General features: G+C 44.0%; 1 protein-coding gene and 1 long non-coding RNA gene across 2 annotated transcripts; one reads left to right on the top strand and one right to left on the bottom strand.

Annotated features, from left to right (window-relative positions):
- The first annotated feature begins 4370 nt into the window (after positions 1-4370).
- On the top strand, positions 4371-6506 carry LOC110215837 (somatotropin). Its single transcript, XM_020997641.2, has 4 exons — positions 4371-4521; positions 5131-5247; positions 5762-5923; positions 6306-6506. Exons 1-4 carry the CDS (start codon positions 4438-4440, stop codon positions 6504-6506), a joined length of 564 nt encoding a protein of 187 aa, XP_020853300.2. The 5' UTR covers positions 4371-4437.
- LOC144457948 (uncharacterized) lies at positions 5570-8312 on the bottom strand. The gene is made up of 3 exons (XR_013487541.1): positions 7141-8312; positions 6456-6582; positions 5570-5893 (listed from the first exon to the last, which is right to left on the bottom strand). It is a non-coding gene; the product is annotated as an uncharacterized LOC144457948 (long non-coding RNA).
- Positions 8313-18998: the final 10686 nt, after the last annotated feature.

Here is an 18998-nt window from a genome sequence, read left to right on the forward strand (position 1 = left end):
CTGGATATAGGAGGACCAAATAGTCAAACATCTGCTCTGGGTACCATTCCAAAGTAGCCATCCCTTTTTTCTCTTTCAGTTCCTTCACTCTTGGTTCTGAGCAGTTGTCTGAACACAGTCTAGACCTCTAGGCTTCCTGGGTCATCTCCCTGATCCGTGACCCTGAAGGGAGCATCTGTCCTTCCTGTCTCCTCCTGGTTCCAAGATCTGTTGCCAGCTACATCTCATCCTTGGGTTTAACCTGATTGGTTTCCTCAACAATCTGCTAGTTCAAATTCTCATCTATAGTTTCCCATCCATAGCTTCTCCTCCTCTTCCTCCCAGCTCTCCCCCTCCTTCCTATGCCACACCTTCTACAACTCAGGTTCTATCTGTAGGTTTTTTTTAATTTTAAATTTTATTTTTAATTAATGAAATAAAAAGGCATTTGCATAACATGGTAGAATAATAAAAAAGATGATTGTACATGTGATGGCAAATCTATTATATACAACTTGCTATTCCTTTTAAATATATAATAAATTTACCATGTAATTTTTTCCTTTTTTTTTTCTTCCCTCTCCCCCAAGCCAACCACTAGGTCTATTTCTGAAGATGATTAGGGAAAAAAGAAAAGAACCCATATGCTCTATATATAGTTTTAAAGCAGACAAGTTCAAAGACTCTCCTCAGGAAGCCTAAGATTTTCCCCCAAATCTCTACTCTATACCCCCACCCAAAAAGACAGATCAATAACCCCCCCAGGTCCCAGGTCTGAACCAAAAGCCCCTTCTGTGACTGGTGCCCTGTCAAGTCCTCTCTTTCCTTCACCAAATGGTATAGTCAGAAGTGGAGCATGAGGCACAGGGAGCTATGTGGGGCATAGGGACCCTCCCACCACCACTTCTTGACTGGTTCCTTCACTTTGGCAGAGCTGGGAAGAACCCTAAGGAGGTCTTCTAAGGAAGTCTCTTTTCCCCTCACTCCACAATACTCAGACTGATTGAAAAGACTCTATGTTCCAGGGAACTTTGGGAAGGAACCCTGTCCCTCACCCCACCAAGTTTTAATATCTTTCAAAGAGCCAGTTCCTTCCATTTCCCCCTCTTGTTTTCCCATTGATGGGGGATCTATGGATCAATGTTTCTTTTTGCTCCCTGAGACCAGAGCCAGAGCACTTGAAGCTCTAACATAAAAAATCAGGCAGCCATGTGCTAGACTTGTAGTAGACTCATAGAGACCCTGGTTCAAATCTCATCTTTGAGACTTACTGTGTGATGTTGGACAGGTCATTTAATTTCTGAGCCTCAATTTCCTTATCTGTAAAATGGGGATAATAAATCTATGTAGATCCTGTCTCACCCAGTTAAGTGAAGTTGAAATGAGATAATGTTTGCAAAGTGTTTTGAAAACCTTAAAGTGGTATATAAATGGTAAAATACCACCATCACCATCATCTTTATCACCACCACCACCATCATCATCACCATCATCAAGTTTCAAGTCCTGATTCTGTGTGAGTCAACTCTTTAACACCAAAAATTTTAGAGCAAGTACTGATTTAATCAACAGCTAAGGTGGTGGCATAAATACAGCTCCTGGCCTGGACTCAGGAAGACCTGAGTTCAAATCTGGCCTCAGATACTTACTAGCTATGTGACCCTAGGTAAGTCACTGCCTCAGTTTCCTCATCTGTAAAATGAGCTGGAGAAGGAAATGGTAAATCACTCTAGTGTCTTTGCCAAGAAAACCCCAGATAGGGTTACAAAAAGTCAGATACAACCAAAATAATTGAACAACAACAGCTGATTTGATCTGCATTGATAGAGGAAGTTTCTTCATCAGACATTCACTATAGCGGCAGCTAGGTGGTGCAAGTGGAGAGAGCACCAGCCCTGGAGTCAGGAGGACCTAAGTTCAAATCTGGCCTCAGATATTTGACATTTACTAGCTGTATGACCCTGGACAAGTCACTTAACCCCATTGCCTAGCTTAAAAAAAAAGTTCACTATACTAATGAAATCACAGGTTGTTTCAGACAAAAAGTTTGTGTGTGTGTATATATATATATATATATATATATATATATATATATATATATATATATATATATATATATATATATGTATATATGTATATGTATGTTTTTATTTTGTTTTTCCCTCATCATAATTTCCGCCAATGTTCCTCTCCAGTCCACTCACAAATGAGCCAACCTATGCAGCAAATAATAGCAAATTCCCCCATCACTAAGATAAGGTATAAAGACTGTCTTTGCCTCTCTTTATGTCCTCCTTCCACTGAGCTGCTCTTCTGTGCCTTTTTATCTGCAATAGTAGGGGACTGAAATAGTGGGTCTTTAGGGTCCCTTCCAGCTCTGACATTCTCTCTAAGGATATTCTTTATTTTCACATGAATCTGGCTTTTCCTTGATAAAATGGGAGTAGAGAAGATGCACCATAAGATTTGCCCAAGTCTTCTGGGACACCTTCCTGCTTCACTGATTTCAGAAACTGACCTCTCATCCATAACACCTCTCCCCCCTCAAAGTTGGATTAGGCCTGACATAGCACTAGAAACACTTACCCCCAAACACAGAGAGGCTGTCTACTTTCTTTCTTTCTTACTAGAGGAAGGAGGAGGATTTACCTCTCCCTCCCCAAATTCTCAATCTTTAAGATCCACAGCAAGACCCAGGCTTCCAAACCAAGGGTCCTTAAGCCCATAGGGAACATATGACCCTCTTTGAGGTAGTGCTCTCCAGTGTACCGTATGCATCAGCCCCAAAGCTCAAGGAAGGCATTAGGGCCTGACTGGGGCAGAGAGCAGAGAAGAACCTGGCTTTCTTCCCTGAACAACCCTCTGATGACTGATGGCCAATATAGACCTATTCTCTGGGCTGAAAGAGAGAAGTAGAGTGTGAGTAAAAAGTGTTCAGAAGTACTTCCAATGAGGGATTATCCCAACTTTTTCTCCAAATAGTCAAGATTTGGGGCTAGGATGGGACTCTAACCTACAATCCTATGATATTAGAGCTTTAAAGGACATAGACCACTGTTGCTTCCCACCACCACCGCCAAAAAAAAAGGACAAAGACGGAATGTTTTCATCATGGTACCCACTAAACACACCCATTTCTTTTCCAGATAAATGCTGAGAATTTGCTATAGGGGCTGCCCCTCTCCATTTCACCCCCCCCCCAATTCCTTTAGCCCTGAATCCCTTCTATCTGCTTCTCTTCCTGGATATTTTCTTTGCATTTGTTCAAATATTCAGGATTCAGGGAGAACACAGAGTCCTCAGGCTAAGGCAGGTGGGGCAGACACACGCTCAATGTTCATGTGTGAAGGGAGGTGGGAGGGGGGAAAGCAGGTGAGAAGGCTCTAAAGGTTGGGTACAGAGGGGGGAGAATGACACCCCAGAAAGGGATGAAGAAGCTATGAAACAGAATCTGAGTGGGAGGAAGATTCAGCATTTCTGCCTTTAAATTATCCATCAGTTCAGCCCCTAGTCGTACTAAGCAATGCATAATGGAGGAGAAAGGTGGGGGAGATGAGGGGGGACTAGGGTATAAGGAGGTGTTGGAGGGGAGCAGTTCCAGAGACCTAGGACTCAGCCACCTACGTCGACCAGGATCCTGTGACCAGCTTGTCCAGTGGAGATGGCTCCAGGTACTCTACCCAGATATCTCAAAGACCATCATCCATTCCCCTGCTCCCTTTCTTCCCTCTTGGACCAATAGTTTTTATACCCTCCCTGTCAGAAATCTTTCCTCGTTATTAGTTTCCATTCCTCCAGTTTCATCTCTTTCACCCCTATTCTAACCTTTTTGGGGAAAGAGAACAACAGGTCCCCATCCTCTTTCTATGCCCAAAGACAACAGAGAATCTTAACTAGTTCCCAAATGGGTGGTGAGAAAGAAGGGAAACCTGGAGAAGGGACCTAGGAGGGCTGAGAAAGAGGGAAGACCCCTGGGGACAGCCTTCTAGGGGATTTACCAGGAAACAGAGATGGGAATAATGATGTAAACTGAGGGGCAAACAGAGCCTTGGTTGTGGCATCTGAATACAGAAGGAAATTTCTTTTGAGTCTTTCCTTGGTTCAGAAGTTTAACAACATTTAAAACACTTCCTGTCCCCAGGAGAGGAACTAAGTACCTGGGATGAGACTCTAAGTGCCAGAGTTTAGACCATCAAATGCCAAAATTGGAGTTCAGGAATGAGGAATCATGGGAAAATGGAAACTAAGGGTCCAGAGATGAGGGCTGGGTGCCAAGTTCATCATCCAGGTACCATGAGCTGGAAAGAGGAGGTTCTTATGGGATCAGGACAGGCACCCGTGAAGCTAGTGATGGGATAGAGAAACTCATTCTTTCTTTTTCCAGGTACTCGAGCCTCTCTGTTGCTTCTCATCACTTTCACCTTGCTGGGGCCACAGAGGGCTGGTGCTTTCCCAGCCATGCCTCTGTCTAGCCTCTTTGCCAATGCTGTGCTTCGTGCTCAGCATCTGCACCAGCTGGTTGCTGACACATACAAGGAGTTTGTGAGTCCATGAGAGATGGGGACTTGGGGTAAAGGGAGGTTGGAGCAGAGCAAAGACATGGCAGTGGAGGGGGATCTGTACAAACTTTAATTCAATATGAGAGGAAATCAGAAGCTACCATAGTCCTGTAAGCAGCTTGCCTTGAAGATGATTCATAGTGCAATAGATTGAACAAAGAGAGAACACCAAAGTCAGGGAGGTCAGGAAGGAGGCTATGTCAATAGCCCAAGTGTGTAGGAGTAAGGACCTGGGCTAAGATGATGGTAGCAGGAATGTAGAGAAATCATTCAGGGAGAACTGGAAAGACTAGGTGGTCACTGAATGGATGGGTAAAGAGGTCAAAGAAAAGTATCAAAGAAGGCTCCAAAGTGGTGAGCCAGGGGTCCTGTTGATAGTACTGGGGAGCTGAAAAGGGGAGTCAGATAAATTCAATTTGGACATTCACATGGAAAAAAGTATAAGCACTGAGGGGGATTCAAAATGGTGGAGTGATCAGAGTTGGGAGGAGGTGGAGAGGGGATGGAGAAAGTGTTTCTTAGAAGAGGTACTTGTATCTGGCCCTGGTCCTGGCTTTGGCCACTCACTACGTTTGTTTGGCTATTTACGCAGGAGCGTACATACATTCCAGAGGCACAGAGACATTCCATCCAGAGTACCCAGACAGCTTTCTGTTTCTCTGAGACCATCCCAGCTCCTACTGGCAAGGATGAGGCCCAGCAGAGATCTGTGAGTGACACCCCTTCCCACCCCCACCCCCAGCCTCTTGTCTCTCTCCAGGTAAAACAAAGAAAGAACCTGAGGAGTCAGTCCCCCCGAAGCTGAGTACTGCCAATGCCCCAAGAAGTCTGAGCAGCCCCCTCCTTCCTCTCTTCCCTTCACCTTCAAAATTAGAGTTGTTTCTTTAGCTCTCTCACTTCGAATCAAGAAGACTCAGGGCCTGGGATATTAGAACAGCTGTCCAGGGAAGGAGCAGGTGCCCAGGGCAGATTAATTTAGTACTTTGTACATAATAGGATCTTAATTTTTTTAAATTTATTTTTATTCTGAATGTATAAGATACCAATTAAAATGGGAAGAACAGGAAAAAACAAAAGAAGATTGTAGGTCAAGCTTCTAGTCTTTAGAATCAGCCCTTAATAGACAGTTCTTGAATGGAATTAGCCCTTTCCTGGCTCTAGAGTTCCCTTTAAATGTTCTTGCTCACAGTTTCCCCCTTTCCTCCCCTCTCCTTCATCCGCAGGATGTGGAATTGCTTCGTTTTTCCCTTCTCCTTATCCAATCGTGGCTCAGCCCTGTGCAGTTCCTCAGCAGGGTCTTCACCAACAGCCTGGTCTTCGGTACCTCAGACCGGGTCTATGAGAAGCTGAGGGACCTGGAAGAAGGGATCCAGGCTCTCATGCAGGTAAGGTTGGAGGGGAGCTCCTGGCATACTTCAGGAGCCAAGCCTCACTCCTGTCCGCTAAGTTACTTCCGGTAGCCCTACCTGGGGTCTAGGATCTTTTCTAGCTTAATCATGGCTGGTGGGGAGAAGAGGGGAAGGAGAGATCAAGAGGGGACAAGAGAAGTAAGAGGGATGCCACTCCTCCTTTCTTTCAGAAGACCCTGAATCCAAGGCCTTTTTTGATGGCTAAAGAAACCATTCTCTTTCTTTACTTTTCTCATTTGAGCCAATGATCCCACTTTCTTTTCATTTTCTTGATTTCAAGCCCAGATGGGAAGCGAAGAAGGAATAGGTGAGATGGAAAAGATTCCCCCTTGACACCCCTCTTCCCCTCTCTTTTAAGGAGCTGGAGGATGGCAGCTCAAGGGGTGGCCTGGTCCTCAAGACAACCTATGACAAATTTGACACCAACCTACGCAGTGATGAGGCACTGCTCAAGAATTATGGGCTGCTCTCCTGCTTCAAGAAGGACCTGCACAAAGCCGAGACCTACCTCCGGGTCATGAAGTGCCGCCGTTTTGTGGAGAGCAGCTGTGCCTTCTGATGGTCCTTGGCTGCATCCATGGCACTGCCCCTTCTTGGAGGATGACAGGGCCACCTCCACCTAACATGCCTTTCCACTGAGAAAATAAAATTGCATAAACATAACTGCATTTTGTTGCATCACTGGAGTGGGGTGGGGTGGGGTGGGGATGGTGGTAGTTAAATGGAAATGATCTAAGGGCCCACTTGTGTCTAAGGCAGAGTATACTCCAGCTTCTCTAGCTTCTAAAGTGGTCTAAAGTCTGGGTGACCTGTTTGGGGACTCAGGAAAAAGTTCTTTAATCCTTTCCCGCTCTCCCCATTTCTGCTATATCATTCTACCAACACCATTCTCCTAACCCTATTCCCTATGTGGCCTACATCCCATTTACCCAATCAGCCACGGGCCTAGAGAAACTCACCTCCAACCCAATCATCTTCATTCCTAAGATCCTCAGACGAGGGGCAAGGGAGAGAAAAGAACAGAAGATAAAGAAGAAGACACCAGAAGTTGACAAAACCATGAACTCCCACAAGAGCAGGGTAGTGATATATACCTATGATGATATGCATGAGAACAAAACATCTAGGAATAATGATCACAGCCTTTCCTTTGGAGGGAAGAATTTGAAAGGAGAAATTAAGCAAGAACTCACCTTGGTCCAAAACAACTGCCTCAGAATAGGGTCCATGATTTCCTCTGTGTAAAGACTTCCCAATGTTGAAACTCTTTCCACTAAAGTGTATCAGCAGCTCTTCTGTAACTTCTGGTTTTAGAGAATTACCATGGACATTGAGGAGGTCTCATAGATTTAGAACTAGAAGGGACCTCAAAAGTCATTTAGTCTAAATCGCTTTCCCTCATTTCACAGATGGGGAACTGAGGGTCACTGAAGGTACATAATTTGCCTAAAGTCACACAGCTAGGAGAGATGGGACTTGAGCCTAGGTCTTCTAATTCCAAATCCAATGCTATTTGCCACCATACCACACTACAGCAGTAGGTTATGTGACTTGTCCACAATCTATGTGTTGGAGACTGGACTTGAACCCAGGTCTTCCTCCCTCCAAGGCTAAATCTCTATCTCCCTACCCCATGCTGCCAGAATAGGATATGGACAAGTGGATTGTGGTGGCCTAATAACTAGAGTTTGTGTTTGGGGCCAGAGTCAAGGAAGGAACAGGGCATGAGGTTGACTCTGAAACCAAAAAAGTAGATTCAGCTTTGATTCTTTACATGTACTATGGAGAGTTCTGGGTTTTCTTTCATGCTTCCTGATAGAGTTGACCCAGCCGAAAAATTAGGAGTAAGTAGGAGAAGAATCCTATTTTCTCATTCATTTATCTCAGAGATGCTTTTTCTTCATTTCTTATTGAATTTAAAAGGACAATGATCAACTCTAATTACTCCCCAGTACCTCTGTCAAATAATTAGTGGTCTATAAGTCAATATTTACACACACTGGAAAACTACATTTTTTAAACCCTGACTTGGCCCCAGAGAAGAGATAAGAAAATGGATTACTTTTCTCCCATCCTTGAAAAGGTGGGAAACTATAGGTCTAGAATATTGCATATGCTATCAAATTGGGTTGATGGGTTTGCTTTGTTTTGCTGAAATTATTTTTTCTTTCCTTTTTTTTTTTAGTGTTACAAGAGATGGCTTGCTGAGTATGGGGAGGAAAGGAAGATATATTCAGACATGGAGGTGACAAAAATGTAGTAGAGAGTTTTATGGAAACACTTTCCGTGGAGCTGGACATTCAAAGTCCCACATGGCCCACTCCAGTCCCGTGTCATTGACAGAATATTTCAGAAGTGATCTGACCAAGGAGAAGTTCAGTGACTTTGTTGTCTCCCTCATTCCAGAAACTATGCCTCTATTAATTCAGCTTTGGATTAATTTTAATTAATTAATTAGTTAGGATTAATTCAACTTTTTTGGCTGATTTGTTTATCTGTGCCTTTGATACCATTTTCTCCCATCTCCTCAGGAAGATTCCCCGCTGCAATCACCTCCTCTATTTTTAATCTTCAATCTCTCCCTATCTATAGGCTCATTCTCTGTTGCCTACATACAACACTAGATCTCCCTCATCCTTTAAAAAAAATCCAGCTCTTCACTTGACCTTTCAACCTATCATCTCTCCCCCTTTTCATAGCAGAACTCTTAAGGGGAAAAAAAATTATCTATACTCCTACACTGTATTCTGGCTCACCTCTCACTCATTTCTCAGCCTTTCACAACTTGGCTTCTAACCTCATTACAAGTGAAAGTGCTCTTTTCAAAGTTTTCACTGATTTCTTAATTTCCAAATCCTATGTCATTTCCTGAATTCTCATCCTTCTTGTCCTCTTTATAGCCTAAGACACTGTTGACCATTTTCTATTCCTAGATACTCTCTCCTCTGTGGGTTCTCATGACACTGCTCACTTGGTTTACCTCTTACCATTTTTTCTTTTTGGCAGGGGGGGAGGGGGTGCTAGGGGAGGTGGGGAGGCAATCAGGATTAAGTGACTTACCCAGCATCACACAGCTAGTAAATGTCTGAGGACAGATTTGAACTCAGGTACTTCCGATTCCAGGGCCAGTGCTCTATCTACTGTGCCACCTAGCTGCCCCTCTCCTAACTTTCTTACAATTTCTTCTCAGACCCATTTGCTAGATCACCGTACAAGTCCTGTCCTGTATAGTGGATGTACTCCAAAGATCTGAAATGAGCCTTCTCTCCTCTCTCTTAACCCTTTATCTCTGTGGTCTCATCAGTTCTTATGGGTATAATTATCATCTCTGTGCAGATAACTTCAAGATCTATACATCCATCTCTAGTTTCTCTCCTCAGCTCTGGTCTCAAATTGCCCACAGTCTTGTCGGACACTTCCAAATGGCTGTCCCATAGGCATCTCAGACTCATCATCTGCAAAACAAAATTCATTGCCTTTCTCCACCAAACTCATTCTCTTCTGAATTTCCCTATTTCTATCAATGGAACTACCATTCTTCTAGTCACCCAGGTTCACAATTTCAGAGTCACCCTCAACTCTTCACTCTCCCTCACCTTCTGTATCCAGTAATTGCCAAATCTTGTCAGTTCTACATCCGCAACTTCCTTGAGTCCGTCCCTCTCTCCATTCATATGCTCACCACCCTAGTTCAGACCCTCATCACCTCTCATCTGGGCTGCTGCAATAAACTCCTGGTTGGTTTCCTTGTCCCAGGTCTCTTACCTTTTCAATCTATCCTCCACATAACTGCCAGATTGACATAGCTCAGGCATGGGGTGGGGGACCATGTCACTGTCTTGGTCAAAAAGCTTCAGTGGCTCCCTATTCCTTCTCTATTGTTTGGCATTTAAAGTTCTTCACAACCTGGTTCTACAACACCTTTTCAAGCTTATTATACATTTTCCCACTATTATACACTTTACTTTCAACCCAACTGGGGCTGGCTTATTATTCCTCATTCATAACATTCCGTTTCCAACTCTCTGTCCAGTACATGCTTGTCATCTATACTGGGAATGTAGCCACCATCCCAACCCCAACTTCACCTCTTAGAATTCCCAGTTTTCTCCAAAGTCCAAAGGTCCAGTCCTAGATGAGGTTTTTCCTGATTCCGCCAGCTGATAGTGCCTCACCATACACCCCCCTAAAGTACCTTGTCTCACTATCAGAAGGCACTGGCAAGCAAGACAAATGGAAGCTTTAATCATATCAGGTACACTCTTCCCCCCCCCCCAGGCATAGATAGAACTTCTCAAGTCATTCCCGCCCCCTCTGTGGTGTGGCTTTCCTTTCTGTCCTCAGCTGGGTTGTACTAGCTCATATGCATGTAGGAAATCAATCTAATAGTAAATTTGGTTTCATATTCTTTTATATAAATCTTACATTTCTCCCACTTTGCTTTAATTCAATAATGACTCCAAACTCCCAACCTAGCTCAGCTAGGCAAGCTTTCTCTCTCCAAAAAGTGGATCCTGTCCCCTGCCTCTTCAATCTTCCCCATAGGTAAGCATTAACTAAAATACAATACACAGCTTAGAATTTCTGTTGGCCAACAGGGTCTAATCATATGTTAAAAGCATGAATTTAGTCCTCTCACCCGCAGCAGTAGATGGCAGTATGGTGAGAAGAATCCAGGGTCCAGAGACATCATTCTTTGGTAAATTTTGATGAAGACTGGAAAAGATGGCATGATCCCATGGGACTATCTGGGAAAGCGGCTTGGACTTGGAAATGGGAAAAGTGAATACAATTCATGAGAGTCTAGTAATACTGGACAATGTTTTTAGAGGCAACAAGCCATTTTGGGATGCTTGGGGTCGTTGGAGTGGACAAAAGCAGTCCTCACAGGCATATATATGGGTTGTTTCTGCATTGTTTGTTCTCCTAGTCATTGAGGGCAAAGGAAAGGACTTCAGGCCAAGTGGTTTGCCATTTCCTTCTGCAGCTCATTTTACAGATGCGGAACTGAGGCAAACAAGGTTAAGTGACTTACCCAGGATCACACAGCTAGTAAATGTCTATGGCTAGATTTGAACTCATAAAGATAAATCTTCCTGATTCCCCAACCACTGCTCTATCCACTGTGCCACCTAGCTGCTCTGTTTTAGTTTAGCAGCTTCATATACCTTAGCAAGGTTATTCTTAAGCACTCCAATTTGCAGTTCTACTGCCCCTGTAGACTAAAGGTGTTGTGGGCAGGGAAACTGCTACTGAATAGGCAAAGGCTTACAGTTTTCCTCTCAATTTTGTGTTTGTACTAGTAGACAAAGGTATACAAATCTGTGAATAAATTCCTTTAAAAATCTTGAAACTATATTGGTCATTCTACAAGGGGAAGTCTCAATTCATCAAATAATTCAGCAAATAATTACAAGGATATATTCTGCAAGGACAATATTCAGTATTAGAAAAACCAATCTAGGGGTAGCTAGGTGGCACAGTGGATAGAGTACCAGCCCTGAAGTCAGGAGTACCTGAGTTGAAATCTGGCCTCAGACCAAACTCTTGACACTTACTAGCTGTGTGACCCTGGGCAAAGTCACTTAACCCCAGTTGCCTAAAAAAAAAACCAAAAACCAATCTATACGTTTACAAAAGTCCTCAAAGTGGCAGATAGGCTGTTGGTTTCACCTCTGTAGGCTTTCTCAATCTTTAACCTGAACTACTAGACTAACCTGAGTCATGCACAGCCTACAACATTTGGCATAGTTTGTAGCAATAGAGAGGAATGTCCTCATTGAAGTGAGGGAAGGCTATTCAGAAAAAAGGGAGCCCCACAGGGCCTCCTTGCTTCTGGCTCTGCTCCTGGTAACCCTAGCTGCCTACTGTAAGGAATTCCCCATTCACCTAGAGAGGATTAGAGAGCAAACCACCTACTGTAATTTGGTAACTAGAGACAGATGGAAATATGCTCTGTAACTCTAAGAACTGTTTCCCGATGATGATAAATACTGTAAAGTATTATTTGTTGAATTTACATAATTTTTGTATTTGGGAGTGATGGTGATCTCCAGGCCCACCAGCTGTGATAGGTCCAGCTATTCACTATGGACTGGAATTTTGGGATTGTTTAAAAGTTATTCTGAACTATGCCCAAAGGGCTATAAAAATAACAATAGCACTTCTGGGGCTGAATCTCAGAGGGATCATACAAATGGGAAAAGGACTTACATGTACAAAAATATTTATAGCAGGTCTTTTTGTGGTGGCAAAGAGTTGGAAACTGAGAGGATGCCCATCAATTGGGGAATGGCTGAGCAAGTTGTGGTATATGAATGTAATGGAATACTATTGCGCTATAGGAAATGATGAGCAGGCAGACTTCAGAAAAACCTGGAAAGACTTGTATGGTCTGATACTGTGTGAAATGAGCAGAACCAGGAGAACGTTCTACACAGTAACAGTCACATTGTGTGATGACTAATATGGATAAACTTAACCCTTCCCAGCAAAACAAGGATCTAAGACATCTCCAAAGGCCTCATGATGGAAAATGCTATCCACATCCAAAGAAAGAACTATGGAGTTTGAATGCAGATTGAAGCATACTGTTTGCTATATTTTTTCCTTCGGTTGTGTTTTGTTTCCTCTTTCTGGTAGTTCCTCCTATAGGTTCTAATTTTTACTTATAACATCACTAATGTGAAAATATATTTAATAGGAATATATACGTATAGCCTATATCAGATTGCACACCGTCTTGGGGAGGGAGGTGGACAGGGAGGGGGAAAAAGATTTAAAACTAAAAAGCTTATGGAAGTAATTGTTGATAATTCAAAATAAACTAATTTTTTAAAAAAAGAATTACTCCAAAAGAACTACTTAGGACTTTTAAAATGGCATTCGGGAGCCCAATGGGAACTGTACAATGTGGACTTCATTGGAACTCTTTGGTGTAAGGCACATGGAAGGATAATGCTTGATCAGAACAGAGATGTTGAGGATTGGGGCTGGGGAATGAACGCTGCTCTCTCTATAACTCTCTTTTTAGGGCTTCCCACGAGGAAGTCAGTGAGGTGCCCTTGAAGAGTGGAGCCCAGGATGGCTAAGGACAAAGGGATAGTGGCAGCACCCTTGGGGATGGTTGGCCTGGCATAGAGGGGTAGAACATGGACCCCAGCAACAGCAATGCCAGAGGCAATGCCTTCACCTTATCCTAGAAGGAGAGCACTCAATCCTTGGCATAGGAGGGCATCGCTAAGCCCTGGCAAAGGGGTCCAGCACTCCTGTCAATATTCAGTCAGCACTAGGAGACATTGCTAGGCCTCATCCCAGAAAGGGGGACAACCCTTGGCCCTGGCCGAGTGAGTAGCAGCAGCACGCGGCAGCAAAGACTCCAGGATCATCAGAGTAGGCGGTGACAGGGCCCCCAGGAGACCAGGCACTGGTCTGTCACATCTCCCATAGCCCTTCGTTTACTGTCATCTAAAAAAGGACAAGGAAAAAAAATTTTTTAAATACAAATTAAAAAAATTAAAAAGGATGAGGTCCCTCCACGTTGCTGCCTATACACTACCTAGTGGTTGCTAGACAGCTCCTTCCCAGGAAGGGCTTAGAGGATGAAGGAGTGAAATGTTTAAGAGGTGGGTTGCTTTCTGTTTACCCAGTTGCTAAGGAAGAAGGGGGAAATTCTTCACAAAGGCCTTTAAGGAAGCAAAGATGGTGGTGAATTGTATTCACTTTTCCCATTCCCAAGTTCAAGCCGCTTTCCCAGATAGTCCCATGGGATCATGCCATCTTTTCCAGTCTTCATCGAAATTTACCAAAGAATGATATCTCTGGAGCCTAGATTCTTCTCACCACCCCCATCCCTGCGTGTTCCTCCTCAGGCAGGGCAGGTCCTGGCTGAGGGAGGGTAGTACAAGGTGATTCCCTGCATCAACTCTGGCTTTAGGACTGGCTACATGCAAGAGGGCTGTCTTGTGCTAACACATTCAGTCAATCCCCCATTCAATCAATCAACTCCAATGGCCCCCTATCCAGGATCAAGTACAAAATCCTCTGTCGTTCAAAGCCCTTCCAAACCTCCCACCTCCCTTTCCAGCCTTTACACCCCTCCATGTACTTTGTGACCCAGTGACACCGGTCTCCTTGTTGTTCTTTGCACAAACAACTCCATCTCCTGACTCAGGACACTTTCACTAATTGTTTCCCATCCCTGGGATTCCCCCCCTTCCTCATCTCTGCCTCCAGGCTTTCCTAGCTTTCTTCAGGACTCACCTTTTACAGGAAGCCTTTCCCAGTCCTCCTTAATGCTACTGTCTTCCCTCTGTTGATTATTTCCAGTTTATCCTGCATATAGCTTGTTTGTAAGTAGTTGTTTTCATATCATCTCTCCCATCTGACTGCAAGCTCCTCTAAAACAGAGATTGTCTTTTGTCTTCCTTTGTATCACTATCGCCCAGCACAAAGTAGGCACTTAATAAATATTTATTACTGTATTATAATTTTCCCATTCTTGGGCAAGGAAGAAGTTACTAGCCCAAGTACTCTGTTTTTCTATTTTAATAGTAACTTCTAGAGAGGAGGAAAAATGACCCTATTTTTTCAGTTGGAATCTGTGATTCCACAATTGATGGTCCTGACATTTAACAGTAATGCTATCTAGGTACTTATAGATAACTCTCTTCTAACATATTTCCTTCTATTCTCTCCTTGATGTCCTATCATGGTGATTCTAGGCCTGAGAAGGGACGCCTTTAACTTAGACGTATTGCAGAAAATTGAAAATGTTACTACATATAACAGACAACTAGCCAATGATAGCCCAGACTTGAGGAGCATTCAAAGTACTGAAGAGGTTTGGGGGTGCTGGGACCCAGAGAATTCCAAGGAATGAATTCACACACTCAATCCTTCTCTTAGTCAACTGGCAAAAAATTTATGTTGTAATGCTTTAGCAAAAGTGGGCAATGGTCCTTAGTGAATCTGAGAGAGTGAAGATGGTGCTGGGGTTTATATGGAAAAGGGGCATGGGAAAGGAATACCAGGGATACTAATTAGGTAATCTAAGAGGTCCAGGTGTCCTGGGGAGCTATGGATGGGAAAGTGTAGGAAGTATACCAGACATTAAAGGAGATGTCAGAGCCATGGACCTTGGGGATTTGGAGGGAAAGAGAGTCCTTGGGCCATCCAGGGACAAAAATCCTTAGGCCAGGCACCCCTCTGATGAGAGAATGTGTTCTGCAACAAGAGAAAATTTTCTCATAGGACGAGGTCCTATTGAGAAATTGGGAGACTTCCAGACACATGATCATAGGGCTAGGACCCCAGCACCCTATCAGTACCTTTTGCCTGTTACAATACCCTGTGTAAAAATTTGCTTCCGGGAGTGTGCAATGTATCGCCCTACTCTGCAGTTCAGGGTATGCACAGGTATTCTGACTCTTTCCTGTCTGGTTAGTGTATGGTGAAGAGGGGCCTTTTGAACCACTGCTCAGCTGGACATCAATTGGATGTCCATAATTGGGCAGATTAACCTTTCTCTCTCTCTTCTCTCTCTCTCTCTCTCTCTCTCTCTCTCTCTCTCTCTCTCTCTCTCTCTCTCTCTCTCTCTCTCTCTCTCTCTCTCTCTCTCTCTCTCTCTCTCTCTCTCTCTCTCTCTCTCTCCCCATTTGTGTTCAATGGATATGGTTAAACTGCTGTGGATCTCTGGATAGAGGACAGACCTGACTCAGTTTCCTCAACTGTAAAATGGGTATAATAATAGCACCTATGCCCAAGGGTTGTTGTGATGATCAAATGAGATAATGTTTGTAAAGTGCCTGGCACATAATTGGTGCTTCCCCTGCTTTCTTCCCCTTACCCAGAATTGCCACGAAGCTGGTGAGCCCATGGCCTTCCAGGTAAACCTACGTCTGGGGTGGGGCCCGCCTCCTGTTTGTATCTTCTTTCCTTTGGGACAGGGCCTTGTGAAATTTTGAAAAGTTGGAAGAGAAAGTCATCGAGGGTCCAGGAAATGGACTACATATCAGAGTTAACATCTGGCAGCTGAGCCAAATGAGTCACTAACCCAGGATCTGGGAAAGTCATGGCTAGGTGAGCTTTCCTTCCTTGTCCTATCTCCCAGAGGGATATTGGGGTAGGGGTGGGGAACCTGCAGCCTCCAGGCCACATGTGGCCCTCTAGGTCCTCATGTGCGGCCCTTTGACTGAATCCAAATTTCACAGAACCTCGAGGCCTCAGGTTCCCACCCCTGGCTACAATTATGTCTTAGATACCACGTAACAAGTATTTGTAATTTAGGAATATAGTTCTTTTGGGGGATCAGGAATAATTACATTTTCCCTGATTGTTCTAAAAGGAAGAATAATACTTAGCTTACTCTCTGGTCACCCACCAAAAACTACCCCAAACTATCTACACACACACACACACACACACACACACACACACACACACACACACACACAAAACAATCTTGTGAGAAAACTCATTTACCCAAGCAAATAGATTAGAGCAAATATTAGAAAACACTAGAGTAAGTGATCCCTTTGACTTGAGAGTGAGACAGTATCTCAGCCCCTTCAAGGTAAGAACAACCTGACTAGGAAGTCACATGCACTCTTGGCAATCTTTGGGAGTTCAGGTGCTTGGAATCAAGAGACACATTGGGGGTGGAGGAATGGCTGGCTCTCCCACGTTTCTGAAGCTCCAAGTGCTCCTTTTAGCCTTTCAAAAGTTTATCCTGCTCTCTACCCATCTCTCTCAAATTATCTCTCCATTTCTTTGCCCTTTCTCCACATGTACCCAGCATCTTTGCTAATAGTCTCTCGCCCAACTGGGACTCATACCTCTCTCCATGTATATGCCTGCAGCATCACAGGCTATCTTGGAAATACCCAAAGCCTAAGCAGGGGTGAGGTTACACATATAAAAAGGTATTCAAGGCAGTGTATTTTTATCCAATTATTATCCAAAGATTCAATACAATATTCCCCTTTAGCACATTAATTTTAAGTTCTATTTCCCAGGCACTCACCTAGGATTTCTACACAAATGTTGTTCAGTTGATCAGTTGTTTTTCCATCAGGTCTGACTCTTTGTGACCCCACTTGGGGTTTTCTTGGCAAAGATACTGAAGCGCTTTGCTCTTTCCTTTTCCAGCTCATTTCACAGATGAGGAAACTGAGGCAAACAGGGTGAAGTTGTTGCGGTCTGAGAGGTTCAGACCCCTCAAAGACTGGAGTACAGGACGGGGTCATCTGGAATAAATTCGCAGACTCAAGCATTCTTTGAGTCAAGTTGGCAAAGATTTATTATTATGCTATATAGAAGGCAAGGATTCTTAAGGAATCTGCAAGAGACTGAGGATGGAGCTGGGGTTTATATGGAAAGGGGAATGGAAAAGGACTGCCAGGGGTACTAATTAGGTAATGTAGGGGTCCAGGTGTCTTTGGGAGCCATGGATGGGAAAGACATTGAGGGAGCTGTCAGAGGCATGGACCTTGGGGATCTAGCAGGAGGAAGAGTTCTTGGGTCAGCCAGGGACAAAAATCCTTGGGCCAGGCACCCCTCTCTCTGTCCTGATTAGAGAATGCTCTGCAACAAGAGAAAATTTTCTCACAGGACAGGAGCCTACTAAGAAATTGCGAGGCTTCCAGAGACCTGATCTTAGGGCTGGGGCCTGAATAGCCCTTCACTCTCTCACCCAGCTTTGTGTAACTGCACAGGAAGAGTGATAAGTGTTTTGCTGGGGCTTGCTCATGAGTAATTGCTAAGCACAGTGTCCTTGGGCTGGGGGGATACTGCCAGGGATAGTGTTTCTGAGGCCAGGGAGAAATTGGGGTCCAAGCACAAGCACCCAAGCACCCCAACAAAGTGACCTGCCCAGGGTCAGTGTTTGAGGGCAGATTTGAACTCACATCTTCCTGACTCCAGGATTGGTGTTTTATCCACTACACCACCTTTCTGCCTGCAAAATTATTAGCTACCTAGAAAAATCATTAGCAACATACAAAATTTGAAGAGGATGACAAACAAATACAGGTATTCCATTTAGAATAGAGAAACCACAGATTCCAGACAAAATCAAATGACCTTAACATAGAAATGTCAAGTCATCAAGCATTTACTTAAGCACCTACTATGTACTAGGTACTGTGTGCTAAGTGATGGAGAAACAAAAAAAGGCAAAAACATGGTCCCAGCTCTCAAGGAACTTGTAGTCTAATGGAGAAAACAACATGCAAGCAAGGGGTATACAGGATAAATTGGATAATCCCAGAGAGAAGGCACTAACATTGACACGGACCAGGAAAGGCTTCTTGCAGAAGGTGTGGTTCTAGCTGAGACTCTCAGACAGCTTTGCTTCCTCCAATCTAATGGGTGTCACCCAAAAACAACGTCAAATAGTCAGCAAACACTTTTATCCAAGCAAAGAGTAAACATAACTCAGGGAGGGAAGGCTGCAGGCAGAGACAAGGGTCAGTGCAGGCATGAGGGACAAGCAGTGAAAATACACAAGCAGGGCATGGAACATCTTGTTCAAGGAACAGCATGGAGGACAGTCACTAATTACAGAGAATGTGGAGCTGAGTAAGGTTTGAGAAGGGCAGGAGGGGGCCATGATCTGAAGGGCTTTAAAAGACAAACTAAGCATTATATATTTAATCCTGGAGGTAATAGGGAGTCACTGGAGATTATTGAAGGGATGGGGAAGGGATGGGGTGAGGGGGGTGTTATACAGTCAGCTTTGTGCTTTAGCAAGATCATTGTGATGGCTGAATAAAGGATGGACTGGAGAAGGAAGAGATTTGAGGCAGACTCACCATAGGCTATTATAATAGGCTGGGGTGAGGTGATGAGGGACTGTGCTAGGGTGGTGGCAGTGTCAGAGGAGAGAAGGGGACATAGGGGAGAGATGCTGTAAGGGTAGAATCTACAGGCTTTGGCAACAGATTAGATATAGGGGGAGAGACAGAGACAGAGAGAAAGACAGAGGCAGAGACAGACAGATAGAGACACAAAGACAGAGAGAGAAACAGAGACACAAAGTCAGAGACACAGA

The sequence above is a fragment of the Phascolarctos cinereus genome, unplaced genomic scaffold (genome assembly GCF_003287225.1).
Source record: "Phascolarctos cinereus isolate Bilbo 61053 unplaced genomic scaffold, phaCin_HiC Scaffold_5;HRSCAF=322, whole genome shotgun sequence".
Classification (NCBI taxonomy): domain Eukaryota; kingdom Metazoa; phylum Chordata; class Mammalia; order Diprotodontia; family Phascolarctidae; genus Phascolarctos; species Phascolarctos cinereus.